The sequence below is a fragment of the Pseudorca crassidens genome, chromosome 4, assembly GCF_039906515.1.
Source record: "Pseudorca crassidens isolate mPseCra1 chromosome 4, mPseCra1.hap1, whole genome shotgun sequence".
NCBI lineage: Eukaryota > Metazoa > Chordata > Mammalia > Artiodactyla > Delphinidae > Pseudorca > Pseudorca crassidens.
Genome location: NC_090299.1, coordinates 33,954,514 through 33,971,848, shown reverse-complemented (window position 1 = coordinate 33,971,848; position 17,335 = coordinate 33,954,514). Strand labels below are relative to the sequence as shown.

Genomic DNA, 17,335 nt, shown 5'->3' with positions numbered 1-17,335 from the left:
TCATATATGAATGCATATAAAAGCATAACTTGTCATATCCAAAGAAATGACTGCAGATAAAGGAGATAAAACATTTTTCACGACTCTTAATAGCCAAGCCCAGAAAAAGAAATAACATTCAAAATGCCAAATGTGATTGTTCTATATACCTAACTCTAAGAACTTGAGTACAGACATATATATACTTTGAAAAAAAAATTTACTGATACAACAAAACTCCACATTAAAAAAATTTATATTCACAAATCTCTCACACTGACATGTCCTCAGAACCAATTTAAATTCTAGTAGTTCACAGGATTTACAAGGCAATTTTTTCAGAAGACAGAGAAGTTTTACCATTATAACAAAAATGTTACCTGAGGGAGGGCACCGTAATTCCATATATAACCCTTGTGAGGAAAGATATTTGCCACGTAGCGAAGCTTGCCATCCTTTACATCTTGCTTAATGGGATTCAATGGCTCCTCCGTGGCAATCTAAGCAGGTCATGGAAAAAAGAGGGGTGGGGAATAAGAAACGATTAATCCTATATTCAAATAGTATTTTTTAAATCTGCCATTATCAGACTAAGTATTCATAATCCAACTTACTGATCAAAGACACTTTAAAATAAATTAAGCCAGTTCTTGTTTCTAATTTACTGTTCTGTATTAAAAAAAACTGTCTGGAAAAGAAACATCAGACTATATTTTTAGGCACTCTATTACTTATGAACTCATTATTTCTAACACAAATAAGAAAGCTTATTGAAACGGCAAGAGGATAAGGATTAATCAACTTCCTCTTTGTTACTAATCTCGGACTTTCTACCATCAATCTTATAATAAAGTTAACCTAAAGATTTTCACCAAGTGATTTCATTTCAAAGTTACCTTTCAATCAAACATATCCAAATTGCCATGCAAAAAGAAAAAAAAAAACTATTCTATAAAGTAAATAAAAAATAACTGAAGCCATGTTTGAATGAATAAACACTGCTTAAATTAGGCAGAATCTCACAGAATCTTGATCCTATACCCAAGTGAGGTAGAGAGTAGCCAGAATGATAAAACACTGTATTTAAAGCAAGAACAAAAGAAGAATCTAATATCTTTACTTTTTCCTATTAAAATATTAACAACAACAACAAAATACTACCAGGACTTGGTGAAGTTACTGACAATCCTCCAAATATAAAATCTCAGAAATATATACTGACGTAACAATCCTTAAACACTTGAAATAATACTTGCCATCACATCCAAAGTTGTAGGAGAAGGCTTAAATAACTAAACAAACTAAGTACCATAAATCAAATTTCATTCGGAACTATAAGGGATCTTACCTAACTGAAGATGAAATCATAAAATTCTGAAAAGCAAAAGGGAAGTTCTTGATAGGTTCATGTCTCATGGAAAAACTTAAAAAAAAAAAAAAAAAAAGCTAACCAGGGGAACAGCAGATGCTCTTAGAAAGTGCTCAGAAACCAAGTTGGCCAGCAAAATGCTTTCATTCCTAGTAGACTAAAATAAAATCTAAAGGAAAATTAAGTCCTTAGAAACCAAAATTATCATCAGCCCCAGATAATATGTTTCAGTTGTGTCTATGAACAAAATACATCTCAGAATCTATTTAAGAAAATCTTGAAAATATTTGTCATTTTCAAAGACAGAGGAGTCAAGGAAAATTAAATAAATACGTGTATAACAAACTAGGGAGGCAAAAATGGAAAACATTTTCTTTAAAGTATAAATTCAGCTTTGAATAATATTTTCCTTTTTGAAATTAGATTCAAAATAAGTTCACAAGAATGTTTTCCATTGCTTTAATTATAAAGAAGTTTGTCAACCATCCCAATTTCAAAATATTATGGCAAACAACTTGAAACCAAGTTTTTATATCATTATTATCATTTCCATTTGATATTAATAGGATATATCCATACCTCCATTTTAGCATTTGTCCACCGAGGTACTTCTACAACCATGTTAAACAAATTCTGCAATTTAAAAAAACAACAAAGAAAAAACATTTAAAATTTTGCCTTCCTTTATCTTTTCACTTATCTCCTGCATGAGAATGCTTTAGTCTTTTTCCCACAAAAAATGTCAAGCGTCTGCATCATATGTCTGCCTATGCCTTAAATTCCTTCTAAAAAATTATAGAAGTTGTTTAAAACACAACAGAATTTAAACCTGATCGTGTCACTTGCCCACTACTGTACAGTGTTAAGAGTTGCTACATTTCTGGAAATACTTTTGCAGGGTAGTGAAAGAACCAGAATGGAGCCAGGAAACTTTTATTTTCCAGCTAAAATAGGAGTGAGAGCTGAATGTGTCACTTTTCCAGTCTACAAAGTAAGTGTGATAATCTCCTTCCTCACCCCACACAAGGTTGTTGTGAAGATGAATTACATATTTTAAATGAAAATACAGACAATTATGAAGTATTTTTAAAATTATAAAACAATATTTAAATCCAAGTTATTATGATATAATATAAAATTAAGGCTACTGGTATAGGTAGTTGTAAAGCTTACTAAGAGTTTTAAAGCTTAGCTTGCATATCTAGTGATCTCTGGTTCCCTAAAGTTATAAAAGGACCACTGCTTCTTTTTAGCATTTCTGAACTTTGCAGAGTACTTAAAACAAAGGAGACTCTACATCAGTGATGGGTAAAAATAATTTCCTACAGTTAATGGCCTCACAAAGAGAAAGTCTTACAGGTAAAGTTGACTTGTATGCCATTCTGATATCAGTAACCAACAACTTATCAAAGCAATGGTTTAAAACAGTCCTACTCCAAGTGTGGTCATGGACCAGGGCTAATCTGTAATCTGACTGTTACTGGTTCATTTAGAAACATTTATAACAATCTGACAGAGTACTTTTTATGACTGTTGAACCTAATAATAAAAATTTGGCACTTGAATTACACTTTTCTAATAATTCATTTTGATTGTATTTTTTTAAAGTATCAGTTCACAACAGATTAGAAGTAAACAAAAAAACTGTCCTTCACCACAGATCATTTGAGAAGCAGTGATTAAATATACTTATTCTCAACTGTGTCACACAGCAAAATCACCTGGAGAGCTGTAACCGAGTAAAAAAAAAAGAAAAAGATTTTTAGAGCCCCATCTCCTACATATTTGAATTCAATGGTTCGCAGGTGGAGCCAGGGCACTGCTTATTTTTAAAAGCATTCCAAGCAATTTTCATATGCAGCCAGAGTTGAGAACCTCTGGTTTAAAGCACTGGTAAACAATATCTGGAGCTTCCTTAGTGAAACATGAATGCTATTAATTCAAAGAATGCCATTTATACAATTAAATATAAATCAAGCCACAAAAATAATGATGGTTTTTAAGTTCTTCTAGATAAGACTAAAGTTTACCAGTGACAAAACTGCATACTCATAACGAGATAAGGAACAAAGCTGAGAATGAATTCTCAACAATTGCTCCTTAGAAGTATGTCTCATACCTATCTTAGCAACCTTATACACAGGCCTGCTGTTATGTTTCATTTTCTATGCTCTTTCATGAGGTACCCCAGCACCTGTTTAAATATGTCTGAAGTAGCTGTTAAAAAGAAAAACCTAAGGAAATGACAGATGTTCACATAATTTATTCATCCCTGAAAGTCTGGCTATAAGAGAACAAATGCATGCAGATGAATACTCAGAGGTGACAGAGAAGACAAAGCTAGTGACAATCCTTTTACACAAGGACACCTACCAAAAGCACTCACGGAGACTTGAATTACACCAGAAGAACAATGGATCAGGTTTGAATTTTACGCCTACAAACTACACTCTCCCTCATCATTTGTTTCTGATCACTAGGAGTGTATTTCCAGCCTGTTTTTCTTCTCTCTGGCTAAAATGCATACGACCTGTAATTTTTTAAAGCCAATGTTAGTCTGGTTATCCTAGGATTAGTGTTAATTACAAACCAAAAATGGCCTGCTGCAATTTATTAGAAAATCACAAAGATACAAGGGGACACATTTCAAATTCAGAAAGTTGAGTATGGGTCAGGGGCATTTACTTCCTCCTTCAGTTCTTTTCTTTCTATTATTCCCTTCTATTTTTATTGCAGGGGGGAAAAAAAAGGTGAAAAAGCAGTCAGTAGATTTTATATACTTGGGGACAAAAATGAGAGGAAATCACCCTTCTATCCTCTTTCTCTTAAAATATCAAATAAACTTTGGATTTGACACTAAAAGCAAAGGCAACAAAAGCAAAAATAAATAAATGGGAATACATTAAACTAAAAATCCTGCACAGCAAAGAAAACCATCAACAAAATGAAAAGACAACCAATGGAATGGAAGAAAATAAGTCGTAAATCTGTTAAGGGGTTAATATACAAAATACATAAAGAAATCATGTAACTCAACAGCAAAAAACCAATCCGATTAAAAAATGGGCACAGGTCTTGAATAGACACTTTTCCAAAGAAGACATACAGATGGCCAGCATCACTAACCATCAGGGAAATGCAAATCAAAACCACTATGAGATAGATGCTCATTGCCTGTTAGAATGACTATCATCAAAAAGACAAGAAATAACAAGTACTGGCAAGGATGTGGAGAAAAGGGAACCCTTGTGCACTGTTGGTGGGAATGTAAATTGGTGCAGCCTCAATGGAAAACAGTATGGAGGTTCCTCAAAAAATTGAAAATAGAACTACCATATAACCCAGAAATCCCACTTTGGGATATATATCCAAAAAAAAAAATGAAAACAGGATACTGAGCAGCTATTTACACTCCTGTGCCCATTACAGCATTATTCACAATAGTCAAGACACGGAAACAACCTAAATGCCTGTCAACGAATGAATGAATAAAGATGTTGTATACATACAAGGGAATATTATTCAACCATGAGAAGGAAATCTTGCCCTTTGTGACAGGAGGGATGAACCTGGAAGGTATTATGCTCACTGAAATAAGCCAGAAGGAGAAAGACAAATACTGCATGGCATCACTTATATGTGGGATCTTAAAAATTTTTTAAAGCCGAATTCATATAAAGAGAGTAGAAAAGTGGTTGCCAGGGCCTAGGGGGTGGGGGAAATACGAGAGAATTTAAAAAAACAAAATACAAAAAACCCCTCAAATCAGGTAGTCTCTGACACACAAACTATGTAACTAAGAATTAAATGTTAAGTTGGCTGTGTGTACTCAGAATACATTTCTCCCACTGAAACAACTGTTTCCAGTTTAACATTTGAAGTCTCTAGGAATCTATAAAGACTTGAGCCCCTGAATGTCTATTCACCCAACATCTAGAGCAATGGTTCTCAAACTTCAGGTGCATAGGATGCCCTGGAACACTTGTTAAACATGTAGACTAGCCAGTCCCCAGCAAGCAGAGATTCTCATTTAGTAGATATGGAATGCACCAGGAATCAGAAATTTTAACAAGGGCCCTAAGCAGTTCCAATGCAGATGGCTTAGGACCATTTTGACAAACGCCAGTTTAGGAAAATACAAGATGGAGGGCAGGCAAAGGTGACAGGAATTCAACAGCCCCACAGCTATGTTTGGAAGTGGATTCAAAGGCTGGGGTCATAAGTTTCAGCCAGATGAGAGACTAGATAGCAGTAAGGTTGGAAAGGGAAAAGAAGGCTAAGGAAGTGGCAGGAAAAGCTGCCTGGAAACAGCAAGATATAAAGGTATCAACAGCAAGAAATGGGATGATCGCAAGTCAAGAAATATGTCAAATGTGCTGATCCTAAGCCCAGAAATATTAAAAGCTTGACAGTCACATACTTGAAAGATTGATTTAGAATGTATTTATTTTAGCATATAGTTGGTATAACTTTTTTTTTTTCTTCTCTACCCCCAAAAGAGTTGTTCCTGGATCCTAGAATAGTCAGATTCATAAACATAAAGTAGAATAGTGGTTAGGGGCTGCATGGAAGCGGGAATGGAGAGCTTTTGCGTAATGGGTACAGAGTTTCAGTCTGGGAGGATGAAAAAGTTCTGGAGATGGATGGTGGTGATGGTTGCACAACATGCTAAAGTACTTAATGTCACTTAAAGTATACTTAAAAAGTGTACAATAAATAAAATGCTAAGTGTAATGTCACTTAAAGTATACTTAAAAAGTGTACAATAAATAAAATGCTAAGTGTTATGTTATGTATATTTTACCACAAGGGAAAAAAAGTAAAATGGTAATATTGTCCCTAGCTGCCTTAAAGAGTTACTAGAAGCAGAAAAACATCAGAAGGCACACAAAAGTTTTGCAAGGGAGAATAATTCAGAATCATTTTACAAATGCAAACTATCATCAAGGTCTTTAAAAGACAATGTGAGACACACAAATAAAAACCTTTAGATATACCTCATATTCATCATTTCGTGCTCTCTTTGTAGGAATGCCATTTTCCTATAAAAGAAAAGATGGTTATCAGAGAAATTCAATTCAAAAATACAATGAGGTACCACCTCACACTGGTCAGAATGGCCATCATCATAAAGCCTACAAATAATAAATGCTAGAGAGAGTGTGGAAAAATGGGAACCCTCCTACACTGTTGGTGGGAATGTAAATTGATGCAGCCAATATGGAGGACAGTATGGAGGTGCCTTAAAAAACTAAAAATAGAGCTGCCATATGATCCAGCAATCCTATTCCTGGGCATATATACAGAAAAGACAAAAACTCTAATTCGAAAAGATACATGCACCCCAATGTTCATAGCGGCACTATTTACAATAGCCAAGACATGGAAGCAACCTAAATGTTCATCAACAGATGAATGGATAAAGAAGATGTGGTATATACATATAATGGAATGTTACTCAGCCATAAAAAAGTGAAATAATACCATTTGCAGCAACATGGATGGAACTAGAGATCATGATACTAAGTGAAGACAGACAGACAGAGAGAGACAAATACCATATGGTATCACTTACATGTGGCATCTAAAAAAATGATACAAAAGAACTTATTTACAAAACAGAAGTAGACTCACAGTGATAGAAAACAAAACTTATGGCTACCACAAGGGAAAGAGGAGGAGGGATAAATTGGGAATTTGGGATTAACAGATACACACTACTATACATAAAATAGATAAACAACAAGGACCTACTCTATAGCACAGGGAACTATATTCAATATCTTGTAATAACCTATAATGGAACAGAATCTGAAAAAGAATATATATATATTGTGTGTTTGTGTGTGTGTATACATATAAAACTGAATCACTTTGCTGTACACCTGAATCACTGTAAATTAACTATACTTCAATTTAAAAAAGAAAGTATTTATGATTGTGATATTTCACGAAAGAATACAGCTGCATTGACTGCAGAGCAATGAAAATATGCCTATTGAATAAACACTCCACTACAGAGGCTTCCAGGAACCTGATTCAACAGAGAATCCACCAAATGCCCACTTCATTTTTCTCTCAGCATTTGCATCCCCAGTGCATGAGCATCAAAGTGTTTCACAAAACAAATTATCAGAAAAGCTACATCTCTTTCAAGTATACTTTCCTAGTTTTTATAAAACAAGCAAAGGCTCTGTTCAGTCTTTAAGGAAAGACTGGCAGTTTCCAGTGACTATGCTTAAAACAGTCATTTCATTATTGAAATGAAACTTCAGGGAGTACGACTAACAAGCCATGAAAGTACCCGGCTGCACCTCCTGCCTGTGATTTCCACCAAGGTGTGATTACTATGCCTCCATCAAGCACTTTTAAATTAAGAGTGTATGGTGGGTTGAGAAGAAAAATTATGCCAGTCACAAATGCTCACACATTATATGTAACTTTTACACACCAAAACAACTAGTGGAGGAAACAAAAACTAACAGAAAAACAATTATTCCAAGCCGGCCCGGAAACATTATTCCTGTTCCTAAAATACCACCACCCAAAGTATAAGGTGCAACCATTCTACCCACTAGGACTGGGAACCAGGGAAACCTATTTACATAACCACTGTGTGTACCAGTCTCCAAAAGGCCCAGAATTCACCAGTATAGCCTGTTATACTTTGTCCTGCCCTATCCTCAATTTTTCATAACCCCAAATCTCATGTTCCCCAAAACCCATCCTCCTTAGGCAGAATATTATGCCCACTGGGATGTTTAAAGCCCACTCTTTGTTCCACCTCCACCCCTACCTACTACATGATTCCTCCAAATATTATTATTGTCATTGTTACTGTGATCAGGTATAAAGATTTTGTCACAGTACACCTGAAGCAGCACCCACCAGTCACTCCTACCCTCCTTACCCTATTCTAGTTTTCGAGCACATAACATTATCGGATTGACTTGTTTATTTTCAGGTTGTTAGTCTCCTCCGGCTGAGTGGGAACTATATTCACCTTATTTACCACTGCAACTCTAGTGCTTGGAATACTGTCAGGCTCCTAATAAGCATGCAATAACTGTTTACTGAATGAATAAGTCTATGAATAAATAAATAGATGAATGCACGCACTTTTGGCCAAAATCAAAGAGAATTTTTGGGAGACGTGAGATATCTAGGTTGGACAGCTCACTGGCCACAACAAAACAAAACACATGGACACACACACATACACATACACACATTCACACACACACACAGTACTGTGGAGTTCTTTCTGCCCTCTCATTGGTTTCTTTCTCTCTCCAGATTACATGACTCCTTGTCCTGTAGCTGAATTCTCCTCGGAAGTAATGAGCTAGAAGAATTACACAAGAGCAGTTAAGATACAGGCTTTGTAGAAAAGGGTACCCCTGTTGCCGAGCATTTTTTTCCTCGCTCTTTCTGGGAAAATTATTTATAGAAAATTCTATAGACATTATAGGAAATGACTATAGTTTTAAATGTGTTTGTAAATAATAGTTTAGAATAAAATACCTTTCCTTTTGCTTTTTTTTTTTTTTTTTTACTATATCAAGTCACCATCACCTATTGTCTTCTTGACCTCAAACCTGCTATCATTTAAAATAAAGCCTGAAGAAATGTTTAAAAAAAAAAAAAAAAAGATACAGTCTGTGGAGTTAGAGCACCTAAGTTCAAATCTCACCTCCACAGCAAACTAGATTTGTGACCATGCGCAAGGTACTTAACCTCATTAACAAAATAAGGATGATAATAGTAGCCCGGCACATTTTGAAATAATGCAAGTCAAGCTCTGGGCACAGTGCTTGCCTAAGCACTACAAACACTCAATAAATCTTTGCTATTATTCTCCCCGCTGCCACTGTTATGGACAGTCCAGCCCTGTGAAGGGCTGCAAGACAGCATAAGTCCTACTCCAGAGTTCCAGAACCTTTGGATGATGCCTGAAATTCAGCCCCTGAGGTAACACCAAAAAGGTCAAACCAGCCTTGCATCTGAAGCAGCTTCCCACTTCTTCACTGGCCTCTGCCCTCACACTCATCTCCCCACAGTTCTAGAAAACCCCACCCCACTAACTAGCCCCATATAATCTCAACCAGGAACATAGTCCTGGTTAACTTACTTAACAGATGAAGTCAGCCAATTGTTGTAACTACTCAGATTTCAAGAAAAGAACTTCCAACGTCATGGTGACTACTAACATCCACTGCCAATTATGCCATCTCGCCAGCTAGTCAGGAGAGTCCTCGGAAGGCTCCAATATTCCGAGCCCCTCTTAGTTCCACCTTCAGCAGCAGATCTCCCTCTGACCTGACTTACATCCCTTCCACCCTCACACCTGTCAAGTAATTTTAGGTTCTAAAAGAATAACTATTCAAAGACTACAATCTTCCCAACTTTATCTTTCTAGCATCTGTCTCGTAGAGTAGTTAAAGAGCATGAACTCTGTGGTCAGAAATGCTAGTTCAAAACCTGGTTCTGGCACTTACCAGCTGCATGACCTTAGACAAGTCAATTACATGCCTTCGGCTCCGGTGTCCTTAGAGATGATAATAGCAACTCATAAGGATTAAATAAAATGTCATATGTTCACATGGTGGCTAGCAAACAAAATAATTCACAAATGTTATTACTTCTACTACTACTGTTACTACTACTTAAAATAAGCCTCTTGTTAACCTCTAAAATTCTATACCTTAAATCTTTATTTCTGACCAAATTCTAAGCTTTATCGACTACTAACATCTCTTTCTCCTCAAGTCCTCCTGGAAGAATCCTATTCTTATCCAAATTCGAATTCACGAAGGAGGCTTATAATCCTGTTATGATAACTCTGTTGCCCTTCTCAGCTTCCGACCACATTCTTTCCTTTCAAGATGCTTCCAAAAAGCATTTTATGGTGATACGAGAAGTACATATTTTCATGCCCCAAACAAGTTAAAACAATACCTCTTCAGAGTCCGCCTTCAGAGGAATATCATGAAAGGGGGAAATGTAGTGACCAGCTACATTCTCTGCAAAGGAAAATAAACAAAAACACAGAATTAAAGCAATGGACTATCTTGTTCTTTAGAGCAATTATACTCTTACCCACTTTTAAATTTTAAACACGTTTTTAATGTTTTTTTTCAAAATTAACCTTAACTCCCAATTTAAAGTTTAATTCAACTTTTAAAACTTGCTCCAATCTGATGACGAAAGAGAAAAACAGCAGTCCCCCCTTATCTTCGGGGGATACATTCCAAGACCCCAATGGATGCCTGAAGCTGTGGATAGTAACCCTACATGTTTTTTTTTTTTTTTCCTATACACACATACCTATGATAAAGTTTAATTTATAAATTAGGCACAGTAAGAGAATATCCGAATTGCCAGCATCACTACTCTTGCGCTTTGGGGCCATTATTAAGGAAAATAAGGGTTACCTGAACACAAGCTCTGTGGTACCTGGGCAGTGGGTCTGACAACCGAGATATCTACTAAGGCTGGACAAAGGTATGACTCATGCCCAGGACAGGGACAAGGCAGGACAAAACAGAACAGCACCAGATTTCCACTACTCAGAACAGTGTGGCACACAATTTAAAACTTATGAAATATTTACTTCTGGAATTTTCCATTTAATATATTCAGACCACATATGACCAAGGGTAATTGAAACTGTGAAAAGCAAAACCACAGACAAGTGGGACTGCTGTACACACCAAATCAACCATATTTGAGTTGCTGAAACCATTTACTTATTCCTGTGGCTTAAACATCCAAAGCAAAATATGTCTAAATTAGACAAAAACCCCAAATATGAAAAATCTTACTTCCGAAAAGAGACTGATTAATAAGTGAAATGGACTAAAACTGATGTCAATTTTCCCAAGAGAAACTTAGCAATAGAATTCCTAATTTCCACCTACAATTTACATGAACAAAGGATTAAAGGTCCTACCAAATTAAAAGAAACGAATCATTTGTTCCACTCAAAGTGATAAGGATGCTAATATTAAGGTAAGCTTAAAACAAAAATTTCAATAACAGAAACTATTTTATCCTCATTGCATACTGAAATGTATATATAAAATACCTTTAAAAGTATATATTATTTAAACAAAATACAATAACCCAATGCATACTTTTGCTGGAATGAATGTTTCTAAAAGCTGGGCTTAATACAGCCATAGAAAATCTTCACTTTGCAATTTCTTAAGTCAGGGTATGTTTTACCTCTGGCCTGCTACTTCTTTGGTATAATTTTCAAATTCAGACTTTAAAAATATCTTAATAAATAAAATGAGGACTGGCTGACACTCCAGTAGCAATGAGTATACCTAGCACCCAAATCTTGGCTTCTAAATACCATTCTCCAATGAAAAGAACTAGGGCTACTTGAAAAATGGGCTGATTCTAAAGCTGGGGCAAAGGATATACAAGATGAGCCTGGAATATCCTGTACTACCAGAAACCAACCAAGTGCTCAAAACAAAAGGCTGGAGGTATGTCAAAGGGAAATGGAGCCAACCTGAAAGAGTTCCCAAAGGCCAAAGCTGGAACAAGTTGAGTGACAAAATAAATAATGGGTATGGGCAAACCTTGGAGATACTGTGGGCTTGGTTTCAGACCACTGTAATAAAGTGAATATCACAATGAGGCAAGTCACACAAATTTTTGGTTTCACAGTGCATATAAAAGTTATGTTTACATTACACTGTAGTCTTCTAAGTGTGCCACAATATTATATCTTAAAAAACAATATATATATATCTTAATTAAAAAATACTTTATTGCTAAAAAAACACCAACCATCATCTGAGCCTTCAGTGAGTCGTACTGGTAAAACCAAAGATCATTGATCACATATCACCATAACAAATACTGCAAGAACTATGAAAATGTGACACAGAGACACCGAATGAGCAAATGCCACTGGGAATTGGCACCAACAGACTTGTACAACACAGTGTTGCCACAAAACTATTTGTAAATAACACAATATCTTCGAAGTACAACAAAGTGCAATAAAATAAGGTATGCCTGTATTGAATCATAACCCAAAGTATACAATAAATATACGTGAGTCCACAGTAATACAAATGATTGTATAAATAAATAAATGAGGGGTAAGAGACAAGTCTTACTTTCAGAAAAATTCTAAACAATATATGTAGACGTCCTCCCCTCCAAGAAGTAAAGCTTACCCTGCCCCCCCAATTGTGGACTGGACTTAGTGGCTCACTTCCAAAGAATAGAGTATGGAAGGGGAAAACATTTCAGTGCAGAACGCTTGACAAGCAGTACCCTTAACCAAGTGATCAAGGTTAATATCACCAGTCATGTTCATAGCATGTACCTCCTGATATGCCACGATGAGAAGGGTACTTCACTTCTGTCGCACACTTCCCCCAAACCCAGAACTCCAGTCTCATCGTGAGAAAGACATCAGACACACCCAAACTGAGGGACATTCTACAAAATACCTAACCAATACTGTTCATAAGTTTCAAGGTCATTAGAAAACAAAAAACAAGGAACGACTGAGAAGTTGTCAAATTAGAGGAGACTAAGGAAATATAATGACTAAATGCAATGTGGTACCCTGAATTGGATCATGGGACAGAAAAGTGACATTAGTGGAAAAACCAGTGACACCCAAATAAAACGTGGAGTTGAGTTAATAGTATGTACCAACGTTGGTTTCTTAGCTTTGACAAATGTACAGTGGTAATGAAAGATGTTAACGTTAGGGAAAACGTGGTAAGAGATATACTGGAATTCTGTACTACTGTTGCAACCTTGCCAGATCTAAAACTATTCCAAAATAAAGTTTATTTAAATAAACAAACGGAAAACAAGCCATGGCTTCAGTCCAATAAAATCAGAAGCATATAACTTAATAATGGCCTCCACTCCACCAAAATTTTATTTCCTCTTCTCATGCTGTGTGAGTTTTCCTTAGCACTTATCAATAGACTAAAGTTCTTGAAGATTTTTGTTTTTGTTGTTTGTTGCTGTTTGCTCTGTTATGCTCTCTACTAGATCCCCAGCATCCAGAAAAGTTTCCAGCACTTAGTAGGCATTCAGTAAATATTTGCTGAGCAAATACCTCTATTACTATTTCATTTTTCTGTACAAGCTGTTAATGTAATTTTTCTCTTCCCACCCTAGCAACAAGCTAACTCATGAAGGACCCCGGTGCACAAAGCAGGATAAAGATGAGAAAAAGCACACAAGTGGCAAAGGGTATAAAACTCACTATGATCTGTAAAGCTCTTTTCCATCAGTTAAAAAGGATGCATCTCGAAAAAAAAAAATCTTCTCTTTTGCATACCACATCAAATTTCAAATTCTGTGCCTGATTTTAAAGTCTTCTATGAGCAACACAAGAACAGAAAGAACAAAATTATCAGTTTGTTGCTTGATTATTTACTTTTCTATAAATAACAATGGTACTTAAGTGGGTCACATTTACATATTTTTTATTAAAATAAAATGTAGTGGCAGGAAATGAAAATGGTACAGCAACTTTGGAAAAGAGTTTGGCAGTTTCTTATAAAGTTAAACATATGACTCAGAAATCCTACTATTAAGTACTTAACCAGGAAAAAATGAAAACTTATGTTTGCACAAAATCTTCTAAGTGTATGTTTATAGTGGCTTTACTCAATAACCACAAAAACTGGAAGTAACCCCAATGTCCAACTGGTAAATGGATAAACAAACTGTTACACCCACACAATGGCACTTTACAGAATAGTATATTAGTCCATAATAAAAAGGAGTGAACTATTGATACACACAAGAAAATGAAAAAATCTAAAATGTAACGTGCTAAGTGAAAGAAGCTAGACTCAAACAATTCCATTTAGATGACATCTGGAAAAGGCAAAACTATAGGGATAAAGACCAGACCAGTGGTTGCCAGAGGATGAGGGTAGAGGGTGGAGTTGACTTGAAAGAGGGGCCACAGGAAATTTTGGGGAGTGATAGACTGTTCTGTATCATGATTGTGATGATATTTAAATGAATCTATATTTCTACTAAAACTCAGAACTGTTCACCAAAAAGAAGAGTGAATTTTATCCTATGTAATTTTTAAAATAAGTATATATGGAGCAAATAAAAAAAAGATGGCAATTAAGAAAAATATAGTATATTAACATATAAATAGAAACACTTATTCCAAATAACAATCAACCATCTGTGATCCTTTTCTCCACTTTAAGTCACAAAGATAAGGTAGAATTTTGAAGAGAAGAAAGATGTAATCTTTAGCATATTACTTCAGTTGTTACATTTGGAACCTATCATTGTGACGGAAATTAACAATAATCTCAGCTCTAAGAATTCAGGAAGTTGTACAAACCAGGAAAGTTTGTTATTAAAATTAATGAAGTACAGGAAACTTGACAGAATAGCTAGGCTGCCTTTGTAATTAAGGGTAAATGATACCTTTGGCACACTGATTTTGTGTTAAGTTTCCCTAAAGCTCTCGTTAACTGGGGACAAGCCCCAACAAACTTATTAAGATGTTAAGAGGAGCACATGTTACTCAAGTATGAGGAAAAACAGGACTAGACTAGGCTGTGATCACTAAAATCTAAAGATCTGGGAGAAGCATGCTTAGATATCTCTTTCTTTAAATTGGGATCTAAATATATTCAAACACTAAGGTAATGCCAATATATACGTTAAAATTGTTTTCTAACTGCCATTTTGGAAGGTAAAAAATATATAAATGTAAGTGAATGGTCTGACTCAGATAACCAAACCTACTAGAAGCCATTTGGATCATGAAATAGTTTAAATAAAAACATAATAATAAAGAAAAAAAGAATAATTTCTGGGAAAATAAAATAGGGCCTTAGATATCTGATAATCATACTGCTTTGATGAGCAACATGCCAATAAATCGGCACAGGAGCAACGAACACAGAGGCCAAGAATCTGCCACGTTATTTGCTGAGCTTGATTAAGTCACTCGATTTCTCTGAAACTTAATTTTCTCAATTTTCTTCAATTAAGCAAGATACAATTTAGTACTATGTAAAAGGCAACATACTAGATGCCAGGATACAAAAGTGCTAAAATGTGAGCAATGCCCACAGATAAGACAGGGCGAGTACTACATGTTATCAGGATCAGCATCATCCTGTAAATTTAAAAAATAAAGGAGTCCTCTTGGCACAATTAGAGAGCTAACCATTGACCTAACACACAAAGGAAGGCTGAGAACCCATTCAAAGTTTTCTAGAGTCAGTGATATAAGGATGCTATCAGGCTCCACTTAAAGGGTATTAAGATTCTCTAAAGGTGGATTTAAAGATAGGTACAGGTATCCCCTGCTTTTTGAAAAGTTTGCTCTATGCCACTTCACTTTTACAAAAGACCTACATTAGTACCTGTTTTTGCTAACAGAAAGAAATCCTAAGAGGATTTTCACTTTTACAAAAAAAGGCAAAAATCGAAAACAGCATTCGGTGTGTTTTTCAGCAGCTCTTATAGAGGCAGCGAGCACCCCTGAACAGTGAGAGTGGCCAGCCAAGCTCCTTCCCTGGGAACTATACACTCATCATCTCAGCAGCAAGCTGCCATAGCTTTGAACTGTGTCTGTGAGCACCTGTGCTTTCTCTCCATTTATTTTGTGCATTCATTAGCAAGATGTATCCTAAGGTATTGCTTCTTTGCTTTATGCCATTTCGGCTTACGAATGGTTTCACAGGACTGCTCCCTTTCTGGATAGTGGAGAAACCTGTACTACCTATGCTGATCAACTATAAAATGAACAGGGTAATCCATATTATACCTATGAGGCACAGACAGAGAGACACGGTACATGCAGCAAGCACTGTGGTAATCACCCTGTAAAGATACAACTGAAGCACAGATTAGAAATAGCCCTTTCTTAGAGCCTCAGAGAAAACTAGCAATAAATCTTAAGTTTGAACTTCATTATCTATAGCTCAGACTGGTTGCTTCTTTACAACTGAAACCAAGTCGTTGCCAACTTACTTTTATAAATATCTATTTTGTTGTTGTTTAAACAAAGCAATGCGTGTGCATGGTTAAAAAAAGTCCCCACCTCTCTCCAATCCAGCTCCACTCTAGAGCAACCCACGTAGGCCTCCTTAACTTACTTTAGATCTAGATGTTATCTTCATCTCCCTAAATAATATATTTATATGGTTAGTTTTTAATTTACAATTTTAGAATATTGTCTACTGATTTCAGCTCTGAGAGGTAAGTTTAGTTTATTTGACCCCAACCTTTCCCTTTAAGTTCTCTATTGGCCAATCTTAATACTTCACAGCTTTACTCCTTGCTCCACCAAACATATACAGTATTTCTTGACTCAGCTAACTGGCTTTTTAACCTCTCTTTCTTCATCCTTCTCTTTTCTAATTTTATCTTCTGCACTTTTATTTTTTCAAGGCTCATGAAATGTTCTATAATCACACTGAGTTTTCTATGCTTTTCCTGTTAGTATATTTCCTAAGATTAAGAAAAATCTGAATTACTTGTTAAACAGATCGCTGGACCCCCATATCTAATCAAAATCTTAAGGAGAGAAATCTGGATATCTGTATTATTAGCAAGCACCCCCAAATAATTCATATAGTCAGGCAAGTTTAAGAAACACTGTCTGTGTGTTGACTTTTTGGCCAGGTAGAATGTCATAAATAAATTTCCTTTCTTGTTCAGCTTCTATGACTTGTGCTTCTAATTTTCTTCCTTCCATTGTCAGTCATAATCATATCTATCAATTATTCAAATGTCTCACAGCTTCCATAAAAACTATGGAATTCTCTCTCTATCCAAGCGGCTCCCTTTGGAAATCTCATTCTTCCTGTTGCAATCTGGATTGGAAGCTTTCTTGGCACCCTTAGACTCTGCTTTGTTGGTTTCCAGCTTAGATCTATTTTCTGGATCCCATGCATTCACCTTTTTTGGTTTACTTACATGTTTTGCAGAAGCATATCCCTAACTTGT

The 17,335-nt window shown here is 35.7% G+C and overlaps 1 protein-coding gene across 9 annotated transcripts in view; it reads right to left on the bottom strand.

Annotated features, from left to right (window-relative positions):
- PPA2 (inorganic pyrophosphatase 2) overlaps window positions 1-17,335 on the bottom strand; it is an 84,179-nt gene that overhangs the window by 57,529 nt on the left and 9,315 nt on the right. For 4 of the 9 annotated variants that reach the window (XM_067735423.1, XM_067735426.1, XM_067735430.1 and 1 more), the window contains exons 2-5: window positions 10,307-10,371; window positions 6,346-6,390; window positions 1,928-1,981; window positions 360-479 (exon numbers count right to left, since the gene is read on the bottom strand). In XM_067735423.1, the coding sequence (XP_067591524.1) occupies window positions 360-479; window positions 1,928-1,981; window positions 6,346-6,390; window positions 10,307-10,371 (284 nt within the window). Of the gene's footprint in view, window positions 1-359; window positions 480-1,927; window positions 1,988-6,345; window positions 6,391-8,594; window positions 8,694-10,306; window positions 10,372-17,335 lie in introns of those variants that run through there. The other 5 variants (XM_067735424.1, XM_067735429.1, XM_067735432.1 and 2 more) reach the window with 3 other exon arrangements.